Source organism: Trachurus trachurus (assembly GCF_905171665.1).
Source record: "Trachurus trachurus genome assembly, chromosome: 8".
In the NCBI taxonomy this organism is placed as follows: domain Eukaryota; kingdom Metazoa; phylum Chordata; class Actinopteri; order Carangiformes; family Carangidae; genus Trachurus; species Trachurus trachurus.
The window spans coordinates 27,021,290-27,048,156 of record NC_139905.1 but is presented as its reverse complement, the minus strand read 5'-3'; the positions used below and the strand labels follow the sequence as shown (position 1 = coordinate 27,048,156).

Genomic DNA, 26,867 nt, shown 5'->3' with positions numbered 1-26,867 from the left:
CAGTTGTATTTTATCACAAGTGATGCTACCAGAGATTAAAAAGGGGATTTTGAAACAGAATTCTATGTCAGAGGAACAACAGGGAACAACAGGCCAGCATGATGTAAAACTCTGCAAACCGACAGGCCGCGCTGAAAATATTACTGTGTTGACTTTCTTGTGAAACCAGAAAGTTTGTTGTTAAAACTAAAAAAAAAAAGCTTACCATGAACTTGCGCTTCTGTTTCCAGCTGGAGCCCTGGGCGTTGGTGTGTCGGTGAGCCTCCGTCACCATCCGGATCAGCTCCCACTCGGCCGTGTCGGGCTCCGGCCTCAGCTGCAGCGTCCGCACCATCTCCTCTCGCTTCCTTCTCTCTCGATTCTCCTCGATCAGACGCCGCTTGGCCACGCGCTTCGACTCATCTAACACCACTGATGGGTGGGATAAGAGGGGGGTGGACATTTCACTGAATTACTGTACAGTTTTTCTCAATTGCTAAAACACACAATTAAAGCACAGGTTTCACCGGTTGAACACAACAACTCAAAATTGATCTCACTTGTGGCTAATGATGAGGGATATATACAGTAAACCAGTTCAGGATGAAGTCTTGTGGCCTGACCCAGGGCCGTTGTATAGGGGAGAAAGGTGATGATAATTCTAGGGGCCCAGCGCCCAGTGAGACCCACAAAAAAAACCCAGTAGTCTAATCTTTGTATGACTGAATTATTCTGCTTAGACCCTGACTAATACTCATAGTAATGCTACATTAGCATCAAAACAAAGTAGGCTAAATAAAAAATGATAATACATACGTAGTCTAAGAAAAAAAAGTGGAAAAGTCAGGGGCCCACTTTAGTATTCTTTCAGGGGCCCCAGAATTCCTAGCAACGGCCCTGCCTGACCCAGTACGGAGAAATGATGCTGTGGCTGAGTAAGGCACTTCTCATGTGTATATTTTTGTACTTTATTTTTGCGTAGGCCTACTGCATACAAGTGCTAAATGTATAAGATTTCTGTTTGTTTTTGTACTGTACAAGTGCTACGTGTAAATACACAGGATTTCTGTTTTTTGTACTTTTTTTATGTACAATTGCTAAATGCACAGGTTTTTTGTTTTGCAACATGCATTTAACCCACAGTGAACAATAAACATTTACTTCTACAGCTTCATGTGCTGAGCATTTGCGTTGTGTTTACAACATAGTTTGACAACATAGTTCAGTTTTGAGCACAGATTGAACTGTTTTGAGGTGAAAGTTTGGTTTTGCAAGGACAGTCTGAGGTTTTGTGAATGTAGCTTGAAAATTGGGGTTTGTGTTCACAGTTTAGAGAAAAGGAGAGCAGCTTTCAAGAAATGTGTCTTAGCAATCGAGAAAAACTGTAATACAGGGATACCGTGTGGGAGTTCAATAATGAGACCCTTTGTTTTCTGTTTCTATTTTCTTTTTTATTTATTCATTTATCTTTGTTGGTGTTGACTTTAAGTGTTTGTTTTTTTTTGCTTTAGTTGTGTATCTGTCTTTGCTGTGTTCATGCTCCCCCGTGTTGTTCTGTCAACAGCGTTTAGCCGCTCTGTTAGGCTGCAGTTGCAAACATCAGCATGCTACCGTGCTCACAGCGACAATGCTAACATGCTGATAAGCTACAAAAGGTCTCTGTTCACTGAAAACGCTTCAAGGGCTTTTCATTTGCAGGAAGTGTGGCGTTTGTGGGAACCAAAAAACACTGGTGCGATCGAGTAGAAATAAGAGACCTGCATCTAATAAAGATCTTTATCCAGCTTACATGCAGAAGTTAGCTTCTGCTAATCAAAGGCCTTGGTCTCTAGATGAGCTAATGTTGTGGTTGTCTCCTGATAATTGCATTAGAGACCACTGGCAGCAAATCAGTTTGATAAAGCAGCAGTGAGTGTGAAAACTGCACTCAGTAGACCAATGGTGTAACTCTATCACTCAGTCAGTCAGTGAAACTATTCAGGGTATATACAGGAATCTTGAAGTTAATTCTAATACCTTTTTAAGACTTTTTCAAGACCTTCTCAATATTTTTTAATACCTCACCGTATGAATGAGTGTTTATCTCATTCATACATTCATACCTCACCGTCACTTCAAGCTGTAACCATTTACATCAGTGACACTTTTAACTGAACAGTTTTAGTTTGTGATAAAGACTATAGACCGCTATGATGATTATTCAAAATAGGCTGGGATAATAAATCAAAGGCAAAGTTTATAAAAAGAAATTTGATTTTGTTTCTAGTAGGGCTGTAGCCGATATCAGAGTACTCGAGTATTCGCTTGACTTGGGCGGTATCCGAGTACCATTTCGCTACTTGGATACCTTCAAAATTTAAGACTTTATAATGTCGTGAAAATACTTTTTAATACTTTTTAAGGGTCTTAATTTTCCAAAAATTGACTTATCACCTTTTAATACTTTTAAAGACCCCGCGGATACCCTGCTATTTGTGTGATGTAGCGCAGACATGTGACGGTTCCAAACCAAAAACGAACTACCTCAACCTCACCTCTCTGCCAACAACAAAAAGTCTCTTTCAGTGAATTTAGTTCCAATATGTCAACAGAAAAATAGATGAATGAGAAAGGTTACTAGATTTTTAACGTTCTCAGAACAGAAGCCGGACGACCTCCAAAACTTTGTGTGAAATATCGAGCGAGTCACAATGTCAGATGAGCACTGAACGCCCGGAAGATACACTTGACAGTTCTGTATTTTTTATGTGAGAAAAGAAAGAGGGAAGTGTTGTACAAGAGCTGTGCAGCTGTGAACCTGAGAATGTGATGCTTACAACGGCGCTGAATCTATCTCCACACAAAATGTTAGAGAGGAGAAGGCTAGTTTTTGTTGCATCAAATCTGATGTTGGTCCTTGTTTACCTCATACAACATTGTCCATCCAGCAGAGCTTTGCGTCAAATTACAGCGCAGATATTTCAAGGACCACTGCAGTGAATTCAATTTAAGCGACATGATGTAAGTGCAGTGTGCTGCAATAAGTGAAGTCCAGATGTTCTGTATGTTTTCATGAACATATCCCGAGGAAAGGAAAGCGTTCCCTTTATCTCCAGGAGCAGATGTACTGCTAAATTAATATCAGTGCCAAAGTGAAAGGAGATGATGTTGGTGAGTATGTGTGCGCGTGCTCTGTTATTCATCTTTGTAACCAGCACGACCGCGAGGCAGTGCAGTAATCCCCTGTGTGTTCATCTGTGAATACACATGATACAGAAAAACGTGGCACCAATTTGGTCCGACTTCACGTAACTTCTGTTGCCAAGGCAACACCGTGATATTCTTCATCTAAAATCAGCCACAAGTGCTGAGAGTTGTTATACAGAGTAGAGCTCATGCTAGCTCATGCATGGCTTCTACTGTCACTCTGAAAACTTATTAGAAGATAGAGCAGAAATATTTTTATCCATGGTAACAGTGTGGCCATATAGAAAGTAATGTTGGTGGGTCGCTCTGTTCAGCAATTTAGTTCAAGGATGAAGCTTACTGATTTGACATTTTAACCATCACAAGAACGGCCTCATAGAAATGCTGATATGAAAACAAGGATGGGAAATGTTTTAAAAAAAGAAAAGAAAAAAGAAAAGAAAGAATGGTGGCACCAATTTATTCTGATTTAACGTAACTTAACGGACAATTTAGGCAGAGTAGCACTGAGCTAAATGCTAATGTCAGCCAGAGTAGCACTGAGCTAAATGCTAATGTCAGCCTGCTAACATGGTTATAGAATTGAGCTGTGCATTTGTCCACAATTTCCCTGTTCACATTAATGCATATTAACATGCTGATTGCTAACTGGCTCCCTTATTTATCTTCTGTGAGTCTGTACTTGTGGTGGTGGTGCAGCTAAATGCTAATGCTAACAAGCATGCTCACATTGACACTAACATGCTCAGATTCAGATTCAGATTTTATCTCATGTCATTCTACATGTTCAAAACACAGAGAAGGAAAAGTGTTTCTCAGGACCAGTGAGATAAAAAGAAAAAAGACAAAAGAAGACACTAAATAACCTAAGAATCTAAGAGCCAATATTAGGGACTAAAAAAGCTATAATAAATAAAAAACAATTAAAGGAAATTAATGGAAAAAACAAAACAAAACAAAACCCCAAAAAAAACACAATGCTGTTTTTTGTGTGTTTCTTTGCATTTTCCATCTTGTTTTCATATCAGCATTTCTGTGAGGCTGTTCTTGGATGGTTAAAATGTCAAATCAATAAGATTCATCCTCTGTAACTAAAGTGCTGAACAGAGCGACCCACCAACATTGCTTTCTATATGGCCACACTGTTAACATGGATAAAAATATTTCTGCTCTATGCTTCTAATAAGTTTTCAGAGTGACAGTAGGAGCCTTAACCCCGTGCATTTCCATGCAAATCCTAGGGGTGATAAGAATACATGAATAACTCACGATCCATGGCCATGCCCACTGAGATGCACTTCTTGAAGCGGCACAGCTGGCACTGGTTGCGGGTGATCTTGTCAATGATGCAGCAGCCTTCATATTTACAGGAGTAAGCAGGATGGAGGTTTTTCTGGATGGTCCTGCGGAAAAAACCCTGGAAAGGAGAGGAAACGACACGGAGGAAAGGAAAAAGAAAGTGAAAAAAAATACAAGTAGCAAAAGCGCAAGAACAACTCTGTGATTGAAGGGCATTGGTTAAAGCAGAAGTGAGTGATATATTTGTGTTAATATAAGTCTTAAATAGTTATATCTTCCGACAGCAATCACTTACATAGAGTGTTTGGACTGAAACACGGGTCTCTCAGTCCCTCTGCTCTGCTCTGAGCCGAAGAGAAAACATTTATCGTATCCTACAGTTTTTATCCAATGAGGAGAGAGAACGGCATGCAGGGCTGTGTGTGCAGCCAAGGAACGCCGTGAATGTGGTGACGTAGCGACGAGGACTGTTATGGTGCGTTCAAGGAAACTCGTATTTTTCCGACCGTGAAGTCGTACCAGTTCGATCTGGTACGAGTTCACCGGTCGGAAGTTACGAGTGGCCGTTATAGTGACTTTCACCGGTAAAACAGGTCGGAAAAACACGAGTGGGTTGCCTGGAACGCTACAAAGTCGTAAGTTGTGACTTGAAGCTGTAATTTACGATTTCAAAAGCCTGCCTGGAACGCAGCATTAGCGAAAACGACCGGATCACTCACTTCTGCTTTAAAACAAGTGCATCAAATGAGTCAGGCTGGTGATTTCAAGGCAGGAGCTTGCTTACCAACATTGGATAAGTAATGAAGTGACATGACTAATTGCTTAATAAGTGTTTTTTAAATGATGCTTTTAAGCTGAGGGAGGCAGGTAAGAAAGGTTCTTTAAAGGAAACTGGTCATAATATCAGTACAATAAAAGAGTAACCCCTGGTAGAATGCAGAATTAATAAATATTATACAACAGTTAGTTCCGACCGGTCCCAACCGAGCAATTTGATTGGACAACGAGACGTTCCATAGTGCTGATATACAGTATAACAGCACTGGGACTTTTCACAGACAGTATCACTCCGCTGTTCAGCTGGACAGGAGCTAAGTCAGAGCCACGCTCCCCATACAGGAGCTGCTCCATCTCTCTGCTGCTGCTGCTGCTACAGTTATAAACGGACCTGAACATTAAAACCTGGACCTGACCCGGTCCGTCTAATTGGAGATAAATCTCTACTAAACCCGGCTGGAAAAAAAATCGCCGCAGGGGCAACTACGTTTTGACGGTGATGTGTTTTGATATTAGCATTAGCTGTTGTTAGCCACGTAACTCAGCTACTTAGCTTCAACTGTGTTTTGATTACATAGCAGATAAACAAATGTAATACGGTAACGATAACCTCTCTGTATGTCTTCACGCTGGTCCTGTTGCTCCGGTGCTAATCAGACATGGGCTCAGAACCAGAACCAGCATTGGAAGCAGCTCGGTGGAAAAGCTTGTAGCTAGTAGCAAGCTAGTATGAAATGTTTATGTGTTGCCTGGCAACAGCCTTGTCTCCCTTCCAGTTGCGGAACTATTTCTGTTGGCGGAGCCAAAGAAATGATTAAATAAACAAACAAATCATAATCTCTTGTAGTTTATTACTGTTCTAAAATGCGCTCGTAGCACTGTTGTATAAAAGCAATATCACACTCGAAGTCGTGCTGTTGTACTGTATATCAGCACGGTGTGATTATCTGCGGCACTCGGCCTGCGGCCTCGTGCCTACGACCGAATCACAGCCGTGCTGATATACAGTACAACAGCACTCCCTCTCGTGTGATATTGCTTAATTGATTACAACAAACCAACAAGACACTGTTATATTAAAGGGATAGTTCAACATTTTGGCAAATTCGCCCATTGCCATGATCCCTATAGTCTTAGGAGTAGGTTTGTTACCTTTAATTGTTGGTGCAAGCTATTTTTAGAACGGCGGAGCAGAGCCGCGAGCTGCTCAGAGATACGCTACGGAGGCTAATGGGATTTCCTGGCTTTCCCTCATCAAACTCGTCAAATACACAATCCAACAACTCCAAAACGCTCTGGTGGACAAGTTGTGACCTGCACATTGACCACACTATGAGATAATAACGGAATGTTATGAGACAGAGTTGTTTTTGAGGTAAATGCAAAGCTGCCCCCAACGGGAACGCGCATCAGTGGCTCCGTCTCGCAGATTACAGATGTGTGTCCCTGTGAAAAACTTGTTGATATGTCTTAAACTGGTACTGTTCTTGTAAACATCTACTATAACATAAAAAAAACCATAATCTCATATTATCTTAGCTTCCATACATTCAGTAAATAAAGAGGTTGGATTCACGGACTATGTTATTTCTGGTATTTTTCTTTTGTTTCACTACATAACATTAAAATAGAAAAGGCTATGTCATGTTAGCGCAGATAAACACATAGTTTGATCCATGTTTTATATTGCTCTTCTCCAGTTTTTGGTTTTGTAGATGATGAAATCCATCCAGACTCTTGATGTATTATGCACCTTTCTTGTTACAGTTTTTTAGACTGTATCTATAACAACTGCTAGTGGTTGAGTGACGGAGAAGGTGCGAGGTGTTTTGTGATACCTTGCAACCCTCGCAGGTGATGCAGCGGTAGTGGTATCCAGTGGCCTTGTCCCCACACACCACACATGGCTCGTCCTTCTCCAGGTAGCTGGGGATATACCCTGGAACAGAGATGCTAAGAGCTATAGGAGAGGAGGAGGAGGTCGAAGAGGAAGAAAGGATGGAATGAGAAGAGGGGCGACCAACGAGTGTGGTTGAGGAAGGGCCCAGGCAGATGGTGAGGAAGCAGGGGTGATGGAGGAGGGTTAGGATGAATGGAGAAAGATGAGGAGGGGGAGGAGAGGGAGGAGAGGGAGGAGAGGGAGGAGAGGGCTGAGTGTTATCACAGGGGCCTCAACAAAGCTCCTGTGCGTAGGGGCCCCAAGAGACTGTGATACAGGGTGGAACATACAGTATATAAGACTGGCAGTCTTTTCTGCACGCGCAGCTTATGAGGTTTTACGCTCACATCCCCTGCTTGTGCTTTTCATTGGTTTAATTTCTCCTTGACAATGTGAAGCTCCTCTGACTCTCTGTAAACTCTGACCTCTAAGCCGCATGTAGCTGCACACGGACTGACAGTCATGTCTGCATGCTCGGACAGGGCTACCCCCCCCCCCCTCCTACTTTAAAGGGATAGTTCTACTTTTTGCCAAATTGGCCCATTGCCATAATCCCTATAGTCATAGCAGTAGGTTCGTTACCTTTAATTGTCGTTGCAAGCCATTTTTAGAACGGCGGAGCAGAGCCGCAAGCTGCTCAGAGCTACGCTACGGAGGCTAATGAGATTTTTTGTTTTCCCTCATCAAATACACAATCCAACAACTCCAAAACGCTCTGGTGGACAAGTTGTGACCTGCACATTCACCACGCTATGAGATAATAACGGAACGTTACAAGACAGAGTTGTTTTCGAGGCAAATGCAGAGGCTGCTTGCCGAAAAACTGCCCCCAAGGGGAATGTACATCAGCGATTTTGCAGGAATTTACCTCTAAAACAACTCTGTCTCGTACCGTTCCGTTATTATCTCATAGCGTGGTGAATGTGCAGGTCACAACTTGTCCACCAGAGCGTTTTGGAGTTGTTGGATTGTGTATTTGATGAGTTTGATGAGGGAAACCAAGAAATCCCATTAGCCTCCATAGTGTAGCTCTGAGCAGCTCGCGGCTCTGCTCCGCCGTTCTAAAAATAGCTTGCACCGACAATTAAAGGTAACGAACCTACTGCTATGACTATAGCGATTATGGCAATGGGCCAATTTGCCAAAATGTTGAACTATCCCTTTAAGCAGACATGCAGTTCATCTAAGCACCATCTCCAACTGTACACACACACATGGCCCAGTCCCCTATCACAGTTGTTTGTACTCTCTTACACACACACACACACACACACACACACACACACACACACTTGGAGGTTTTTGGGAAGCAAAGCGAGAACTCCAGGGGAGGAGGATTTACTGAGTGGATCTTCTCATACAAAAAGTATCTGACTGCAGAGCAGAGCACAACATGTGAGAGCTGCTGTCTGCAAAACTTGATTAAATTTTTACTTTAAAATCTGGAGCTTTATTTATCAAGCTGTTAAGGGTGGGACTTCAGACGTCAGTGGAAGCTAAAAATAAAAATGCACTTTTAACTTTCATTCCAATAAGCTTAATGTAATAACACAGAACATTTATTCATTTGTTTTCTCATTGAAAAATACTGTGTAGCTTGTAGACGGGTGCAGAGTGATGAAATTTAAAACACTGAAATTAAAACTAATCAAATAAAACTCACAGCATTATGTGTTTCATTTTGTTCTATGAATTTGTTGTTTCAATGAACTGGCAGTTTTTGTTTAAAATGTTATACAGCTTTAAGTCCTTAATGACTGAACTCTGACATGAACTCATTCTAATAAATAACAAAATTAATAGACTGTATTTCACTTTTTTATTTATCTAAATTTCCCTTTCTGTGATATACGTCTTCTAGAAGTAGCAGAATTTCTACTTTTTTAACTTTCAACCCATTTTCCTGATTACTTCCCTCCCGTTTACAGACCTGCTACTTGTGTGAACTGCTACTGGGGATCTCCAGTGATATTTAACCATAACATAGTCATGAAAAAATGGACTAGATGCAGGTTAAATCCTGACAAATAACTATATTTTTCTCCATTCTTCAGGGTGTTCTTAGATATAATTCCCAGGATTTAAATAGGACAAAATACTCCTTTTATTTGTCAAATTGTCCACAGTAACTGGTGTTACATATGCTTTTCCTCAGGGCTCTAATGCATCATTATGTGCTCTTAAGCTTTTCACCAGGCTTTAAAGCCACACTTGGCTTCCAGACGTGCCGGAAAATACAAATGAAAGAGAGCTGTGTGTTTGTGTGATTCACACCAGTGTATTGTTTGAATAAAATCTGGTGCGTCTCTTAAAATAGGGCAGGTAGCTGACGGAGCGACGGGCTGCGCTGAACAAAGCCCAAACCTCCAGCACAACAAACAGCTGAACATCATCAAAGGAAACCTGTTATGGAATTTTTTTTGTTTGGAGTTGACAATCACCACAGAGAGGTGAGGACAGACAGGATGAATCCTTACCAGACATACTCTTCACTGAACACTGGCTGTTCTTCCTCTTTCTCTTCGGCACATCTGGCCATCTGGAGGGGGAGAAGAGGAGAGAGGGAGAGAGAGTGAGTGGGATTGAGCCTTTAATCTACATGAGGTGTGAAAATCCCAACACATTTACCAAGAGTCCATGAAGACACGATGAGGTTGCTCAGCCTCTGTGCTAACTGGCTGTAGGGACGGGTAGTGTTGTCATGTTCCCCAGATGTTAGCTACATCCCACTGACTTTGGAGATCTTCCACTTTTTCCTCTACTGACATCTTGAGCTTGACTATTTTATGATGTTGATTCAAACATCTTGACAACAACTGGATGGACTCAGTTAGGACCCATGAAAGTGTGTAGTACATTTTCATTTCATCATATGCTAGCATGTTCACATGCTAACCCAGTGTTTTTCAACCTTGGGGTCGGGACCCCACATGGGGTCACCTGGAATTCAAATGGGGTCGCCTGAAAAAAAAAACTGATATTTTCAACTAATTATTATTATTTTTAAAAATTATGATTAAAAACACCACACATAATCTTAAACAACTGTTTTCTATACTTTCACTTTCTCAAATATAAATCGAGCTCAAATAAAATGCAGCATCTTGATTGACAGCTGCTATAACATGACTGCAAGTGATCGCGGGGTCGCCCGAAATTTGTGATGTCAAAATGGGGTCAGAAGGCAAAAAAGGTTGGGAACCACTGCGCTAACTAGAAAAAACAAGAGCACTCGCAACTCTGCAGGACTCAGTGTCGGTTTATTGTAGTGACGTACGTTTCGAGCAATGTAGCTCTTCGTCAGACAGTAGGATAGCTATCAGAGGCCATCTTAAATACTACTAGTCACATGACTTGATCAGGAGAAGATAGTATGCAGCTGTTGCAGGTGTCAGAATGAACAGAAAAAACATAAGACAACAGGCAACCTCAATACCCTGACCTTGAACCACTGCGCTAACCTAACACACACATGGCAAAACATAACACATTTAATCTTTTTTTTTTTTTTAACACATTTCAGTCAATTCTGTTCTCATCAGTCCACCAATAGCTAATGTGAGCATGTTAGCATGCTGATATGAGCATTACATCTGCTAGCATGCATGTAGACTTACTTAGACTTTCATTATTGTCATTGCACAAAGAAACACAACAGTGATTATTGGCAACAAAATGTCATTGCTTGGCTTCTGGGAAGGACACAGAAATAGACCATTTAAATAGGTCTCTAAACAATACAAAAATATAAATATGATCTATATAATTGGTGCAAGTAAAAAAGAGCTGAATAAAAATAATAATATAATAATAGCGGTGTAAAAAAGAATAAAAGTGTATTAAGAACATCATAGCAGCAGGGTGCAGATTATTGCACACATCAAAGGTATTAAAATGTATCATAGGTATGAAAAATACTGCACTGAAATGTATTTGTTCATATAAAAAATTCTGCACTGAAATTAGAAAGGAGAGAATCAGAAATATAAAAATGAAGGTATTGACCATGGGGTGGGGGGTTATTTAGCATTGAGCAGTCTGATGGCTAGGGGTAAGTAACTGTTACTGAATCTGGCTGCCTCCGCTCTTGAGTTTATCACTGTAGCCATAAGATAAACTGTGGATTGCCTCATTTGAGTCATGTAGTGTGACCACTTATCGACAGTCTCGTCTCTGTGATAACAACATGAAAAGGAAATAAAGCTGAAAACAAAGGGACTGATGTGAGATTGAATTTAGACTTTGGATTTTGGAGTTAGATCTTCACGGTTTGACTGGAGAGGTGAGTTCTCTCCTTATAAACAATGGGCCTCATTCATAAACTGTTTTTAAGAAGAAATGTCTTCACTTCTTCTCTTGCAAAGAAGATTTTGACATTCACCAATGTTTTTCTTATTTTGGAACAACATCTATGCACACTCAAGAGCATACTTCTGTACACTTGAGAGCTGAAACGTGTGCAAAATAAGTGGTTATTAAGTATTTTAATTATTTTACAAAGCATTGTGGTCTCTTTAAAAACACGATAGACTAAGAATTTTCATCGGCAAATCATCAGATTGTGCCTTCAGTTGTCTAATAATCGTCAAATCATTATGTTGTTTTTTCCCCTCATTGATTTATGATCTAATTTCCGTATTTTTCTGCCCTGGAGAAAAAAAAAATCCAAATAAACAAATGAAATTTCCAGTTGGCAAAAGACAACAATAACAGGACATTCTCCATCCTTTCCCTGATCTCACTCATGAGGCTCACGTGCACGACATGCATCACTGTCTCTTGTGGTGAAGCGATGAGTGTATGAGTTTGTGCTGGGAATGCATGACTGTGTATGAAGAAAGGAAACTTGAAAGTCCCATCATTGCAGCAGTGAGCACCCCCATATAGTCAGAATGGTACAATCTTTTTCTCATAACCACATAACGAATCGTCGACTATTTGGGGTCAGTCTTACTATAGACCCTTAATTCACATCAATTATGTTCATTTGGAACCACCACACCACCCAATAGCGATTCAGTGACTCATCATAAAATTAATGATAATATGATGATATTTATGACGACACACCTGAGATCAGTCTGGACCGGCCTGTCCTCCTAGATCAAACATTTCTCCTCTACTCCGTCAGTAGTGTGCTCTCCTTCAGATACAGCATTCGGTAAACGACTGACAGCATCCCATGCATCTTTTTTCTCTCTTACTCTGCATCCACTGCTGACGCTACTAAATATAACAGCACGTTTTTCTTTTTTTACTTCCAGCAGCAGCACCTTCTCTTCTGCACTTCTAAAATTCTTGTTAGGTTTGGAGTCCGGTGAGTTTCATTTGAGCGTTTTAACTTTTCTTTCTCAACTCACTTTCTCTGCTGTGTTTCTGTTTGCAGTCTCATGTCCTTTTACAGGGATTGATGGGACGTTTACCTATTCTAATCCTGTGTTAATTAGGATCAACTGGCACGCACTGTCAATTTACGAGGGGATGACATTCATCAATTTAAGATCACAGCTACGAACAAATCTCCTTTTTGCTTTTTATAAATAAATACCGTTTTTTACCACATATATTTATCACATATTCAAATTTAAAAACAGTATTTAAAGGGGAACTATGCAAGTCCGGTCGCTTTTCCTCTGTTTTGCTAACCCTCCTCTCAGCCATGTGCATTTGTAAAAATCAATACAAGGAGCGGTGGATAACGTTACATATCATATACGATGTTACGGCGTGTGTGTCTTAACCGTCATTAACAAAAGATTACGGGTTACGGAGTGCATTTGTGTCGTGGTGTGCAGAGCGGCAGCCAGGTACTACGCTGATGTTGCAACGTTGGTTTTCAGTCGTGAGACGGCAGGTGAAGACAGAGAGCCTCCGTTCTCACTCGTAACAAGTCACAAGTCATGTAGTTAACTATCACAATTACTCCGGAGCTTTTTAATTAAGGCAAAAATGTAGCATAGCCACGGGAGAAATCCTGCTTAGTTCCTCTTTAAAGACTAAAGCACCTCGTGCTCTCAGAATCTGTATTGGATATGCAGAAGTGAATTAATGAATTATACCATCATCAATAAGCATACAAACACATGCACACACACACACTGTGTGCATGTGTAGACTGCACTCATACTCTCATACTCTACATTATAGATAATTCCTTCACTCACTCATCTCCTCCCCACCTCCTCTCTCTCTCTGTAATTCTCTATCCTTCCTCTTTTCTCACTCTCTCACAGGGAACCAGTCTGCATTTGCTTCTGGCAGCAGATTTGGATTACCGTCCTCTACCCCCATGTCTAGTTGTGTGCTCCTCGCTCCTCGCTCCTCGCCCCTCCCATTCCCACTTCCCCTCTCTCTTCCATAAAATATCTCTCACTCTCACTCTCACTCTCTCTCTCTCTCTCTCTCTCTGCCCCTCCCAATTGGCTTCCTCCCTACTTCTTTCTGCCCCGCTCCCTCGTTCTCTCCTTCTTTCCTCGCAGACATTTCCCTTTTTTCCTCTCCTCCGCCCTATCTCTCTCCTCCTCCTAAACTTCCATCAGCAGTATTAGGTAACACCCGCTCCACCACACTCCTCCCTCGCTCCCCTCGCTGGCTGTCAAATCCACTTTGCTCTTCCAACCAAAAAAAAAAAAAGAAAAAAAAAAAAACAGAGAGTGGGGGGGGAAAAAAAATCCTCTGACGTCTCTTTCTCACTTCTTGCAGCTCTTCACGGTCAAGCAAACTTATTAATTTTATTGCTGCGCACATGGTCGGGCAGCAACACTGTGGGAAACCATGGGCTCTGGTTGGAGATCACAGCGGGGTGAGCTATTATAAACCCACACTAACCTGTCTGCAGCTGTTAAAACACAATCTTCAATTTACCTCATTTGACGGTGCCTGTGATGACAAATCTATGTCCACCGCATGTCTCTACAGCCTATAAGACGGTATAGTGGACAGGTAAATATTGCCTCCATATTGCAAACACATCATCTCCAGTGTTGTGACACATGACAACTGCAAGAACGTGTGTTCTGTGCAACACGTGACACATTTAAATATAGTGTCACTTACTCTACACTGCACTGTGGTTTTAATTGATGGTTTTAATTACATCATGCATGTAAAAAACCCAACTAGGGACAAGTGTTGGAGATTTGCAGTATTAAATTGCATTGCTGCTATTAAATAAATTAATAAAATAAGATTAAAAACAACAATTACACTGTGGACGCATTCATTTATGTTTCTGACCTGCAGAATAACATGGACACGTCATATTTAACATATTCTCAACTTCTGTTCATGTGTTATATATAAACTAGATAGGAAACTGCCCCACTGGAACTTTGGCAACTCCAAAATTCTTCTCTTATCTGACCGCTGAACACAGAGCCAATCATCTGAAATGCTGCTTCTATCACTGGCTAATCAAACCTAATGTAAACTTCATGGGTTGGCTTGACATTTAACGTGGAGCTGACTCTGTAATGTGTCCAGGGTTAACGCTCCTGCAGGAAACTCCTTAGCCAAACCTGCTAATGTTTGTAGCTTTCATTACAGCAAATAACTGCATAGGGTTGGTGGATCAATTTTCTATATGTTCATTGTCGCAGTTTTTTTTTTTTTTTGCTCGTGACGGAGATAAAAGTAGAAACAACCGTCTGAACCCCCCCCCCTCTCGCTCCACACGTGCGTGTTTGATCGGAAGATATTCACTCGTGCAGCTTTAAAGCTGCTGATTGGAACTTGTGTTGTGTCAATACTGACTTTCTTTTTGAATGGTGCTCGGCTATAATAATAATAATAACCCCCCAGTGTTACAGTTGCAACAAGGAGCCGGTCTATAGCTGTGTGTCCTGAGGGCATCAGCTGAAAGATCATCAGATGGAGGATGCTGGTGGGGGGGGGGTTGGGGGGTGAGCATGCTTTATGAGGTCATTTACATGCGTTAGCACCTCCTGCATGTTAGAAAACAAACCAACAAAGAGGGAAACATCCACATTGAGTGACTGTCATGTTACAGACCCCCCTCCCACTGCACTGACATGGGGCTGCATGGTAAATCTCACCAAATGAAAACAATGTAGCTCAGCTCTGAGGGAGTTTCCCCAAAAAAAAAAAAAAAAAGGCATAGGAACAAATTAGTTTATAAAAAGTTCCTCACGAATCATGTGAATAATACAATTAATTGTTTTATTTAATAAATGAAGATTAGATGAGGGCCCTTTAATGTGATAATCACTGGAAATCCAATTTGCAGCATTGAACTCAAGATGAATCAATTTGTGTAAAAACAGCGAGGATGATAACGCAAACTGAGACCTTCTAAACTGCACTATAACACAGTGTTTTAAATCTGCTGCAAACATGTGGCACAAGGATACACTGTAGATGCCAGCGCTGGCACAGACACCCACTGTCACCCACACAGAAATAGACACAGATTTATGTATATATGTATCCACGGAGGCTCACCAACCTGTTGATGCAGTATGGCTGTAAGATATGCATGATGCTCGCTCTGCAGGAATATCAGAAGAAAGTGGGAGGGTGGGTGGTGGGGGGAAATGTCACCCAGTTTCAGCCTCCCGGGCAGTCGAGTTCAGTTCAGTGCACGTGTCCCATTCAGCTTAGTTTTGTACACGAGAAACCTCACCGAGAACTGTTCTCTGTCGCTCTGCTTCCACAATAGTTCCACTTCTTCAAGAGCGAGACGAGTAAAGGGACTAACGGCAGCTTCTTTTTTTGTCTTCCAGTCGATCTATAAAACCTCTAGGAGGAGGAGGTGCTTAAATCCTCCCCCGGCCGGCGCCGCGCTGAACCAACCTCCCGGTGAACCGGCTGCTCAGCGGTACAGAGTACAGTAGTGGAGCGTCGCCGCCGAGCCTCTAGCTGCTGCTGTCAGCTGAGCTATCAGAGTCAGCAGTAGCTCTCTGCCTCAGACTGACTGCTGGGAGGAACGGCTACTCTGTTTATTCCCTCCTCCCTCCCCCTCCCTCCTTTTGCTCCCTCCCTCTCCTTCGCTCCCTGTGTTCCTCTGCCATCACATCTACATACCTTCTCATGTTCTATTCTACTTTGTGTAATTCTTTCTACCCTTGCTTTATTGTCATTTATTTATCTTCTCCTAAATTCCCAAATCTCCCCTCTTCCCTCCGCCCCCGTCACCTGTCATCCACTGTGTTATCTCCACATTTCCCTCCTGTCACTTTCTCCACTCGTGCCCTTTTCATTTCTGCCTTTCTTCTCCTTTTGCTCTTTTCATTTTTGTCCCACACGAGGAAACTAAAAAAAACCAAAACAAAACAAACAACAACAAAAAAATGTTGCCGCTCTAGATCCAAACTCACTTAAGCTTTAATGCTAACTTGATTACATAACAGCAGGCTGATGCAGCCTCCCCAGTACAGCTGAGTGAAGTCTTATGAGGACACGGCGATGCTAGATATCTCATCAATTGAATTAGACTGTTCTATGATCTCTTCTTGCTCCAAGTGTAATCATGACCAGTTATCGTCAAAGGCCGAAAAAAAACACAACTTATCTTGGATGTGCGTACCTGATTGATCAGTGGCAGGGTTTATCCCGGGCTACGCTCTCAACTCCCAAGTGTAAGCACTCCCATAATAGCCGGCTGCCTATAGCCTATAATGCAACAGCACCTGCGCTAAAAGCGGGTGGAACCTTTAGCTTAATGTGCTCTTACTCTGTCACAGTCACCTTCCACCTCTCTGCTGCTCTCAATTAGCCTGGGTTTACCCATGCTGCAAGTCAGCCTGGAAACCATGGATACAATTTTTCCCTCACAGAACGGAGGAGGACGACACACCGAAGCGACTTTGTTGATAGCTTGTCGATCCAACATGGCTAGAAAGTGTTTTAAGTTGTTTAGATCGCAAGTTTAGTTTGAAAAAGAGAAACATTTAGCGTTTTTTTCCTCATCGGATTTCTGTCGCTCTACATACGTCATCAGGTATGATTGATACAATTGGCTATAAGCTACGCACAGACGCATTTGATAGACATTCATAGCGCCCAATAAACAGCTCTGGGCTTTCGTAAAGCACGCCTCAAATGCGAAAAAATGAACGGGTGGTAGAGTTTAGAGATTCTCTGCTTTTGCATACTCATGAATATTCATAGAATCTGGATTTTTCAATGAGGGAGAAATAGTAGACCTGTTTTTTAGCCTATTTGGGAGCTTTTTTAAACAACTTTTTTGTGGGAAAGCAATTTTAAACTAAAAATAGTCATAGCAGAGCATTTTTACAAATTTTAAAATGCCTCTTTAGGGGGACTTTAATTATTTATTTTTCGAAATGTCAGCCTGTACGTAACGAAAGTGTGCCATGTTAGCACACACTGACTGCATGCATCACCGGTCTGCTCGTGCAGCAGCAGCAGCTGAGCAACATGGAGTTCGAGAATATAAAGAAAAAAATAAAGTCAGGAGAATGAAGTTTGAGCACGTTTGATGGAAAGTTGGAGGTGTGGAGGGTGCAGCAGCTGCTGGTAGAGATGTGCTGCACGAATGAGGACCCTGCACAGTGTCGCCACCGAATTTAAACAGCCCACGAGTAAAAAGAAAAAAATGTCGGGATTAAAGGAGAAATCCGGTCATTTTTGACCCGTAATTCATTGTCCCGATGGTCACCCAGTGTTGGGGGGAGCAAAAAACGCGACTAAAACTGATGCAGGCAAACCAGAGTTACACCATGGCTACCCGGCGCTATAGGGATAGAGACAACGCTAACCTATGGGGGCAATTCTTTCAACCACAACAAACACTCAAAAAACAATCAAATATCGATGGTACATGAATCCTCGGTCCTCGGTACAGGGTGGGGCTTGATTTTTTGGGCCCGATCTAAGCTCTAACGGGTGGTTTCCCAGACCTCATCTCAATCTACATTGAGATGAGGTCTGGTGTTAGCCAGGATAGCTCCCAATATGATTTCCATTCACTTCTCCTTTGCCATTTTTTTTTCAGTAACTGTCAATGAAACCTCCTGCAGCTGTTTCACTTTAAAGCCTAACAACAGTAGGAGGAGGAGGGTCGGGGGTGGAGGGGTGGGGGTTTGGGGGGTGCAAGTTGTGGACATTTGGCTGCTGGCAGGATTGCAATGTGAAAATACCTGTGCAGGAAATGTTTGGTTTCGTTGACAGCGGCTAAACATAGATCAGAAACAGGGCGTATTAGAGGTGCCTGGAGTTCATTGGCGAGAGGGAACATGACTCCTGTTGGTGTCTGCGCAGTTTACATTGACCTGAATATCTCAAGGTAAATATGGGGGCAATCTTTAACAAGACCTGAAGCCATAAACACATGTGAAACAGGTGGGGTCGGTTTATACGCTATTTCCAATTGCTAAGCTGGGGACAAACCAAAAGGTAAATGATAAATAAGATATTATTTTATAGCACCATATTAAACTATGAGACCATTTAATTGTACTGAGTGAGCCCCAACTCTGCACCTGATACAGTGTTTGGATTTTATGTCACTGTTTTCTTTAGACTCCTATAATAACAAGGCAGTACACAGTCACCCAGTGCTTATAATACCACTCCTGTTACTGAAATAAACTGAGTATACAAATGGAGCCCAGCCAACTAGATTATGAATGAAATTAAGTAATTAATTGTAACACACTAGAATAGCTGTCTCAGAGTGAAAGTCACAACCCAATAATGGCCTCAAATGTTTCACATGCTTCACATATGATTAAGAAGTTGATCTGTGACCATCAGCAAAGAATTTGAGTAGAAGTGTATCATTAATGAACATATGACTGTGTGAGTCTAAGGTTTGAGTGGGTGACCTTTAGCATGAACCAGTTTACCTCTCAGATAAAGTGGTTGTTTGTGACAGATGTTACAGAGGTTTGGGATACACAAGGTCAAACATGTGTTTTGTGACCTGACCTTTGACCTATGGCTAATCAGACCTAACCAGTTCCATGGCTGTCACAATTACGGAGGCAAAAAAAAAAAAAAAAAGTACATGAAACATGATGTTGAAATACTCGTCTGGTAAACATTTATATTTAGATTTGCTGCCACTGCAAAGGCAAGAGGGAGCATGAGGCTCAGACAGAGTGGGAGAGTGGTACAGAGACACAGGAAAGGAGGTCCTTGATGAAAAAGTTGTAGTATAAAGCAGAAAAAAAAGAAAGAAAACTCTCTCATCTTTTCTCTAGAGGATGGGAAAATGTGCTCCAAACAATCAGTGTAACTGTTAATCCTGTTAGCGTTAGATTTGGAATTTCAGGCTCTTCTGCACGTCCCGCCTTTAGAGACCGGCTCGTAAATCGAGCACAATTATATAACATCAATCCCAAAGCCTTCAGTGTTTTGTTTTCTTGGATGGATTTTCCTAACTGTCAGAATAAAGTGTGACTTTTTGTTTTAAGAGCAAATATTTCTTTTGTCACCTTTCCCTCCACCTCCCTTCTCCTCCTCCTCTCGCTTCCGCTAACGTCTCCTCCGTTTCACTGACAATGTCACCTTTTTGTCAGACCTCAACCAGGCACCGACGGTTTTAGCAACACCTCAAGGTAAATTGCGGCGCGTCAGCGATCTGTCAGACGCCGCCTCGCACTCTGAGGAGAAGAGGAGCGGCGGCGGCGGCGGTGGTGGAAATGTGCTTTAAAGGGACAGAAACGCCGCTTTTACACGTGGATATCCGCTTTTTAACTGATGGAGACCGACTGAACAATGGCTCAGTGTCCTGTCAAAAAATCACATGACTGTCGTTGGACACACAGTTGGTCGCAAAAGAATGTGTCACACCCTTAATCCACCTTGTCATATGTGGTCATGTGTAAATGTTCAAAAGCCTCCGTGGCTGTGACGGGCCTGTGAGTGTCATATGGGGAGAGGTTACGTGGGGGTTTGACCTCAGTGATTTTGAAAGGGTTCATACAGTGGCTTTCCCCTGGTGGTTACACAAACACACACATACACACATACGCATCCAGACAGTGTTATGTCACTGTGAGCGCTGGTGTCCAGACAATTATTTCCTAGAGGTAAAAAAAACAAAGACCAGCCAGACTCGGTGGATTATAAATACACTCGACAAGAACAATCTAAATATCGAGGGCGGAAGATAAAATAATCAAATACTGAAAGAAAATACTATCTCATCCCCCTTTGTCCTCCAAACTGAGGGTATTTATCTCACTGCTAAGTGAAATCTAGGACTCTGGAAATCTAGGAAAAATAGAAACTCACACTACAAAAAAATAGTTTTACATTTCAGAAGAAACTCCCTTATTTACTCTGTAAACTCTGTAAGCAGGTTAGCTTAGCTTAGCATCAAGGCTCATTTTTTTGATTTGATTTGATTTTTATTTGTCTCAAACAAGCACATCAAAAGACAAACAATCTATGTAACAAGAAACAAAACAACAATGATACTGTGCAAGTTTGAGAAGGGGCTGAAAGAAGCAAAGCTTATCAAGTTCAGCCCCCCCTTACATTGTGATTCATGTCATACATCTGTAGTTCCATACAATTCAGAAGATTAAAAACATATTGCTTTAATATGAAATAAGATCATGATTATAAATAAAAAGAGTAAAATTAGCAGTCCAGTTCTTTATAACTGTCCAAGAGTGTATGTTTGTACTTACTTTTAAATTGTTTTAAGTTATTGCACATTTTTATATCCTCATCTAGTCTATTCCACATTTTAACACCACAAAAATAGATGCTAAAACTTTTCAGGGTAGAATGAATCATTAATTTACTACAGTATTTTCTATGGATTTAAACAAATGATGCGAAGCTAGTTCAGGCAGACGACTCAAGCCGCGCCCATCCTGATCAGCTGATCGGTCACACGCTCTCCTCGCCCAATTAGGGCGGGTTATTTAAATCTCCCAGCTCACCTGCTCGTCCCTGGCTATGCTTCTGCTGCTACTCCGCTGCTGCTCTGCCTTTCTTTACTGCTGCTGCTGCTGCCCTGCTGCCCATGAGGTTTTGCAAACCCACCACCTCCCCAGCATCCACCTGTGGGCTCTGTCTCTTGATCCCCTGTGGGGGGTCCGCTTCATTCCCTGTAATGTCTGGCAAGGCAGATCACTCAGGGAACGAATATGAGTCAGAGCCTGACGCCAAACCTGCTGCAGCCATGCTCAAGGATATGCCATCCAAGCTTGCTATGCTTATGCTCAATAAATGATTTCTTCTCATTCCAGAGTTGTCTGATTGAAATAGTAATAACTAACATGCAAATGCAAGTCGGTTCATTTATACAGAGCCTGTATGTCTATGTACTGTATCTGCTAGAGGCAGTGTCATAATAACAGTACATGCAATACTAAGCAAACAATAATCATTTCTCAACTATGTTATCATTACCTTTGGAAGTGCAACGAGTGCCGATCAAATTTTGGGTTCAAGAACATGTCCACTCTGGAGATCTACTGTAGTAACAACAGGTCAGCGAGCCAGTCAGAAAAAGAGGAGGTTCAGAGACTCTGCTGATGTAAGAGCAAATGTCAGGTAAAACATTTGGAGAAACAAAATTCCTGCAAGGTTGGATTTGCAGGCTATATTGTGGCTATATTGTGACATCACAAAGTTACAGAAATCCTGACGGCTGTTTTTAATGCTCCGTGTTTGAATACAGGCTGTGTGTGTTTCTCTGTGGACTGAGGCTTTGATACTTTCACAGTATTAATACAGAACGTAGAGCTGCTTTATGATCAAAAAACACAAGGGCATCTAACTTTATACAATATGGGAAATAAGTAAATACTAAATAGACTTTAACGGAATAGGACTAAGTAAGTTACGGTGAGCTGCTGTGGCAGGTTTTAATTACTAAGGAAATTTAAGGACCAATTAGCAAGAATAAACAATGGAGCAAATATATGTTCAATCATAACTCCTAAGTTGGTTCAGTGAAGCATTTGTAAAGAGGTACAACACTAATTGTACACGTGAAGATCTGTTTGCTGCTCATGAAGCGTCTGATTTAGCCATATTGTGTATCATCTTCCAGGGCTTCAAGGAGCTTTTCAGCGGTTGGAAACCCCCCCAGCTGCTATGAGGCTTATTCAAGCTTGTTTAAAATTGGCTTGTGCATTCAATTTTTTTTTTTTTTGCACAGAACGCCTGCATTGCAAACTTGAGTTGTTGGGGTTTTGGAGCTGGGATCCTGTCCTAGAAACTGTAGCCCCCTCGGGATGTTCTCCATGGTACATCTGTAGAAAATCTTGAAATTCTGCTGGCCTGAGCCAAACTTCCTGAGCTGCCTCAGATAATAGATTCACAGCTGCGCCTTCTTATCCACAGTTCCTGCGCGTAGATCCTATAACAGGTTCTGTTTGCAGCGCGCGCTGAGGAAACATATACGTGTTAACTCTCTCTTTCTGCCTCTTATTAATGAAGGAATGCTCGCCCGTAATCCGCCGCCACCTGCTCGGCCTCACCGATGCTGTCGCTGAGCTGCGTGATAACAATGGAGGCACGAGGTTGCGGTCTAAACATAGGACGAGGAGATGAACAAAAACAAACAAACAAACAAAGAAAAAAAAAATCATGAATCATGTTGTTTCCTTTAAAGTTGTTTCGGTTCAAAGAGGACACAAGCTCTCATGTGATGGGTAAATGTCACAGTGAAATTGAATGACATCATTGCATGAAATTTCATTGAGGAGAAAATGCCACAAGTTGTGTCACATGGCGCCTGGGGGCGAGCTGGGATGGCGTGGTGTGATGCCCCGGGGCTCCACCACCACACATGATCCTCTAACAGAGGATGCAGAGGTGAGGAAGACTGGATGACAGCAGCACATCAGGACCCGAGTCCTGGTTCAGGGGCCGCATCCTGCACAGACTTCACTCAAATAATATGCTCCGACCTTCGGAGGATATTCCTGCTTTGCGTCACCAACTGTGCTCCGTGACACTCTTGTCGCCTAGCAACTTTAATTTCACTTTACAACTTTTTTTTTACTTCAATGAAATCTTGAGGTTTTAAAGACCTTGGGTTTGCTGAGCATCTAAAAGTGTAACCATCAGGCACGGTTGTTTGTTTCTTGCCATATTACCTTCCTTACCAGTGCGCAATGAATCTTGGGAAAGCTTGGGATGTATTTTTTACTGTTTTTGATTTTAATATTTTAATGATTTCAGTCATTCTAATTGCTACAATGTCTTTTACTGTCTTATTTCTTCCTTTTTCTTTTAAATGTATTTTTCGGTTTTTAATTTATTTTAATGTATTCCTACGCCTCTTAATAGCACTTTGAATTGCCCTGTGTATGAATTGTGCTATAAAAATAAATTTGCCTTGCCTTGCCTTGCCTAGCGTGGGCCATTAAGGATTGCAGGGTGAAATTTTTTTTTAGGGATCCTATGGGTCACGGGATTCCTGCAGGATGGGAGTCAATTTCACAGTTTATCACGTGATTGGGAAGAGAATTAAAGTCAGTGGGAGGGGGCGGGACAGGGATAGCTCTGTCTCTTTGTCTGCAGGTCTAATATCAATTGAGGCAATTTCCTTGATGTGAAACACAGTGTCAGTCTTTCTGTTGTCTCGTCTCATTGGCTCTGATCACTGCAGGATGTGTGTGCATTGAGACGAGGGATTTGGAGTGTTTCCTATTATTATATTTATTTATGAATAGGTTATGCATAGGATTAATTATTAAATGTCAATATTACAATAAATAAACACTATTAAATAACCATAACCCTGGCATCACTCCAGCTGAAGCCCGGCCTGCTGTGTGTAGTTGCTGTGCTCTGATGACACAGGGCACAATTGCTCAGATGAGCTCTTAAAGGGGAACACCGCAGATTTCAGTCTGTTTACAGGTGTTCTTCTGCAGACATGATAATCGCTGTATAAAGTGACTTCCTCAAGTGATGTCACCTCAGTCATGACATCACATCAGCAAAGCGCAACAGATGAAAAAAAATCATCCACAGAAATATAGAAAGGTTTCCATGTGTCACCTCCAGTGGTAAAGCACTAACACGTTGTGCGCACATCTCCATTCACTACAGTGTTGTTTCAGTGGTGTGCCGTTGCTAATGAAATCAGAATCAGCAGGATTTTTATTTATCTAAAGATTTCCAACACAATATAAAATTAATCCACAGCTATTATCAACAATTCCTGAGGCCGTTACACATTTCCACATTAAATTTCACCAATACAAACAGCTCTGACTGGATTTATGATGTGTTTAACGAGCGGAAACATTTCCTTTTTTTAAATTAATTAACACCTTGTGAAAGAATAAATCGCCCACGACTTCCTTCTTCTATTCGCCTGTGTCGCATACACACTTCAGCAGGTCAAATGGCCAATAGGCTTGTGGATTAATACACAGCTGCCCTTGTGTTTGCTGGCGCTGCGGCAGCTAACAGACTCAATGTACAACTACAGAGAGGTTACCTGAGGACAAGGGAGGAGGAATGACCTCTTGGGAGTGCAGGAGTGGATAAAGCCTATTTGTCCTTTAAGCACAACAAACAAACAAACTAATAGAAAACAAACACAACACAATCAGAAGAGGGGAGACAGAATAACCATTCAGACCAAATCTCAACCCTTCTCCTCTGATTGGCTCACTGTTTTCCTTCTGGGTGACTGAATAAAAACATAAACAGAGATATCGTCCAAGGTTGGGTGGTGCGCGCAAGTGGGTGAGGCTTGAGGCATGACTGCTTTGTTGTGACATCACAAAGTTGCAGAAACCCTGACCACTTGTTCTTTAAAGCCCCAGTATGTAACTTATTTGGCTTTTTATTAGCAAAAATCAAATATTGCTTTCATAAATACGTATTTCACTGAAGTCGAATCACACCCGCATACAAATGAAAGCTTTCTCGTACCTTAGAATGAGTTGTTACAAGTCGTTACAAATACATAAGTGGGTGACGCACCGAACCGAGGCGGCCATGTTGCATCGCCATTTTTTGCGTTCAGTGGCAGCGTGACCGTAGGTAACCATGGAAACTCACCGGAGCTGTCGGCTCGGGGAGAAAGTTTTCCAGGTAGCGCCTGTTAAAACTGTCACCACTGTGTAGTGTGAGGAAGGACGGAGGCACTGGTGTTGCATTCAGGTGCAGTCAGACAGACGGCCGTCGGCAAACCAACCGGATGTCATTTTACTTGACGAGAGAAAGACGGTAAAACGTGGGTCAGGTAAACAATACGACATCACCATGACAACATATTGTCACGCCTGTATTGTTTTGCCTGTTACATGCAGCGTCTGTTGTCTGTCTGACGTCTGCCCGATTTCACGTGAATGCAACATCAAGAATACGTTCAGATATGCAACCGCACCGCTAGATGGGGGTAATTTCCTACATAGGGTTAGTTTCTGAACGCAGGCCGGGTGCATTTCTCTGCAGACTGAGGCTTTGATACTATCACAGAAATAATATAGCATAGATCTGATTTATTATGGGATGTTACATTTGAGTTAAATGCATAAAAAGATCTGAAAAGACACAGCTATAATAAGCCCATGCAAGATGCTCCATCGTGAATATTATCCAAAAACAGATGCACTCTCAAACAGAAATGAAATCAGCTCAAATTTCTAGGACAAGAGCAACGGAGAGGCTAAAAACAGCTTCCTGTAGGTAGGCGCCTTCATTCACAGGCCACGCTTTTATTGCTGTATTCTCAGCGGCATATTTCAAAGACTGGTCCCTTTTTAAACACATCAACAGACCCATATATTAACCATGTATAAACTAATCTGTCATTTTGAATAGGTTCCACATCCATCTCGACTAATAGCAAAACAAAAACGTGTATTTGCGGCGCCCCTCATGACGCCAATGATGTCTCACCGAACTGGACACTTGTGACAAAGCTCATTTTCATGTTGCTGCTTCAAAATGCTGGAATCCAAATTTGATTTAAAAGGGTTCAGTTCTGATATTATTTTCATGCTCCCTCATCCCTCCTCTGTTAAAGTGTGACGACAAAGTGGTGCCGTGAAGTCAACGATTAGTATTTCACTTGAGAAATAAACACACACACATACACACAGATACAGCCCTCTTCCGATATGAAATAAGACACTACGGCACTTTATGGGGCACTTTTGAGCTGGGACGGGAATTATATTCTTTGAACTTGTTTTATATATGTATTATCTAACTTTGATTCTATGCTGTGTTTTTATTGTGTGAGAGCAATAATATTAATATTAATAATAACAACAACTTGTATTTATATAGCGCCTTTCAAAATACGTGAAATTTACTATCTATCTATCTATCTATCTATCTATCTATCTATCTATCTATCTATCTATCTATCTATCTATCTATCTATCTATCTATCTATCTATCTATCTATCTATCTATCTATCTATCTATCTATCCCCCTCTCTCTGTCTTTCTTTCTTTCTACCCTCTCTCTGTCTTTTTACTTCCTCATTTCTTTCTTTCTTTCTACCCCCTTTCTATCTCTATCTACCTCTTTCTATCTATCCATCCCCTCTTTCTTTCTACCCCATCTTTCTTTCTTTCTTTCTTTCTTTCTTTCTTTCTTTCTTTCTTTCTTTCTTTCTTTCTTTCTTTCTTTCTTTCTTTCTTTCTTTCTATCTATCTATCATTCAGCATTTCTTCAGCAATGGCTATATCTATAAAGCTCTGAGAAACTTTAACATACAAACATACACACATACAGACACACCCACCCACTCACACAAAC

General features: G+C 41.6%; 1 protein-coding gene across 3 annotated transcripts in view; it reads right to left on the bottom strand.

Moving 5' to 3' along the window:
* LOC310990179 (thyroid hormone receptor alpha) overlaps positions 1-26,867 on the bottom strand; it is a 44,112-nt gene that overhangs the window by 10,442 nt on the left and 6,803 nt on the right. Inside the window, exons 2-5 of one of the 3 annotated variants that reach the window (XM_083977452.1) lie at positions 9,643-9,719; positions 7,080-7,201; positions 4,435-4,582; positions 206-411 (exon numbers count right to left, since the gene is read on the bottom strand). In XM_083977452.1, the coding sequence (XP_083833578.1) occupies positions 206-411; positions 4,435-4,582; positions 7,080-7,201; positions 9,643-9,719 (553 nt within the window). The remainder of the gene's footprint in view (positions 1-205; positions 412-4,434; positions 4,583-7,079; positions 7,202-9,642; positions 9,720-26,867) is intronic. The other 2 variants (XM_083977451.1, XM_083977453.1) reach the window with 2 other exon arrangements.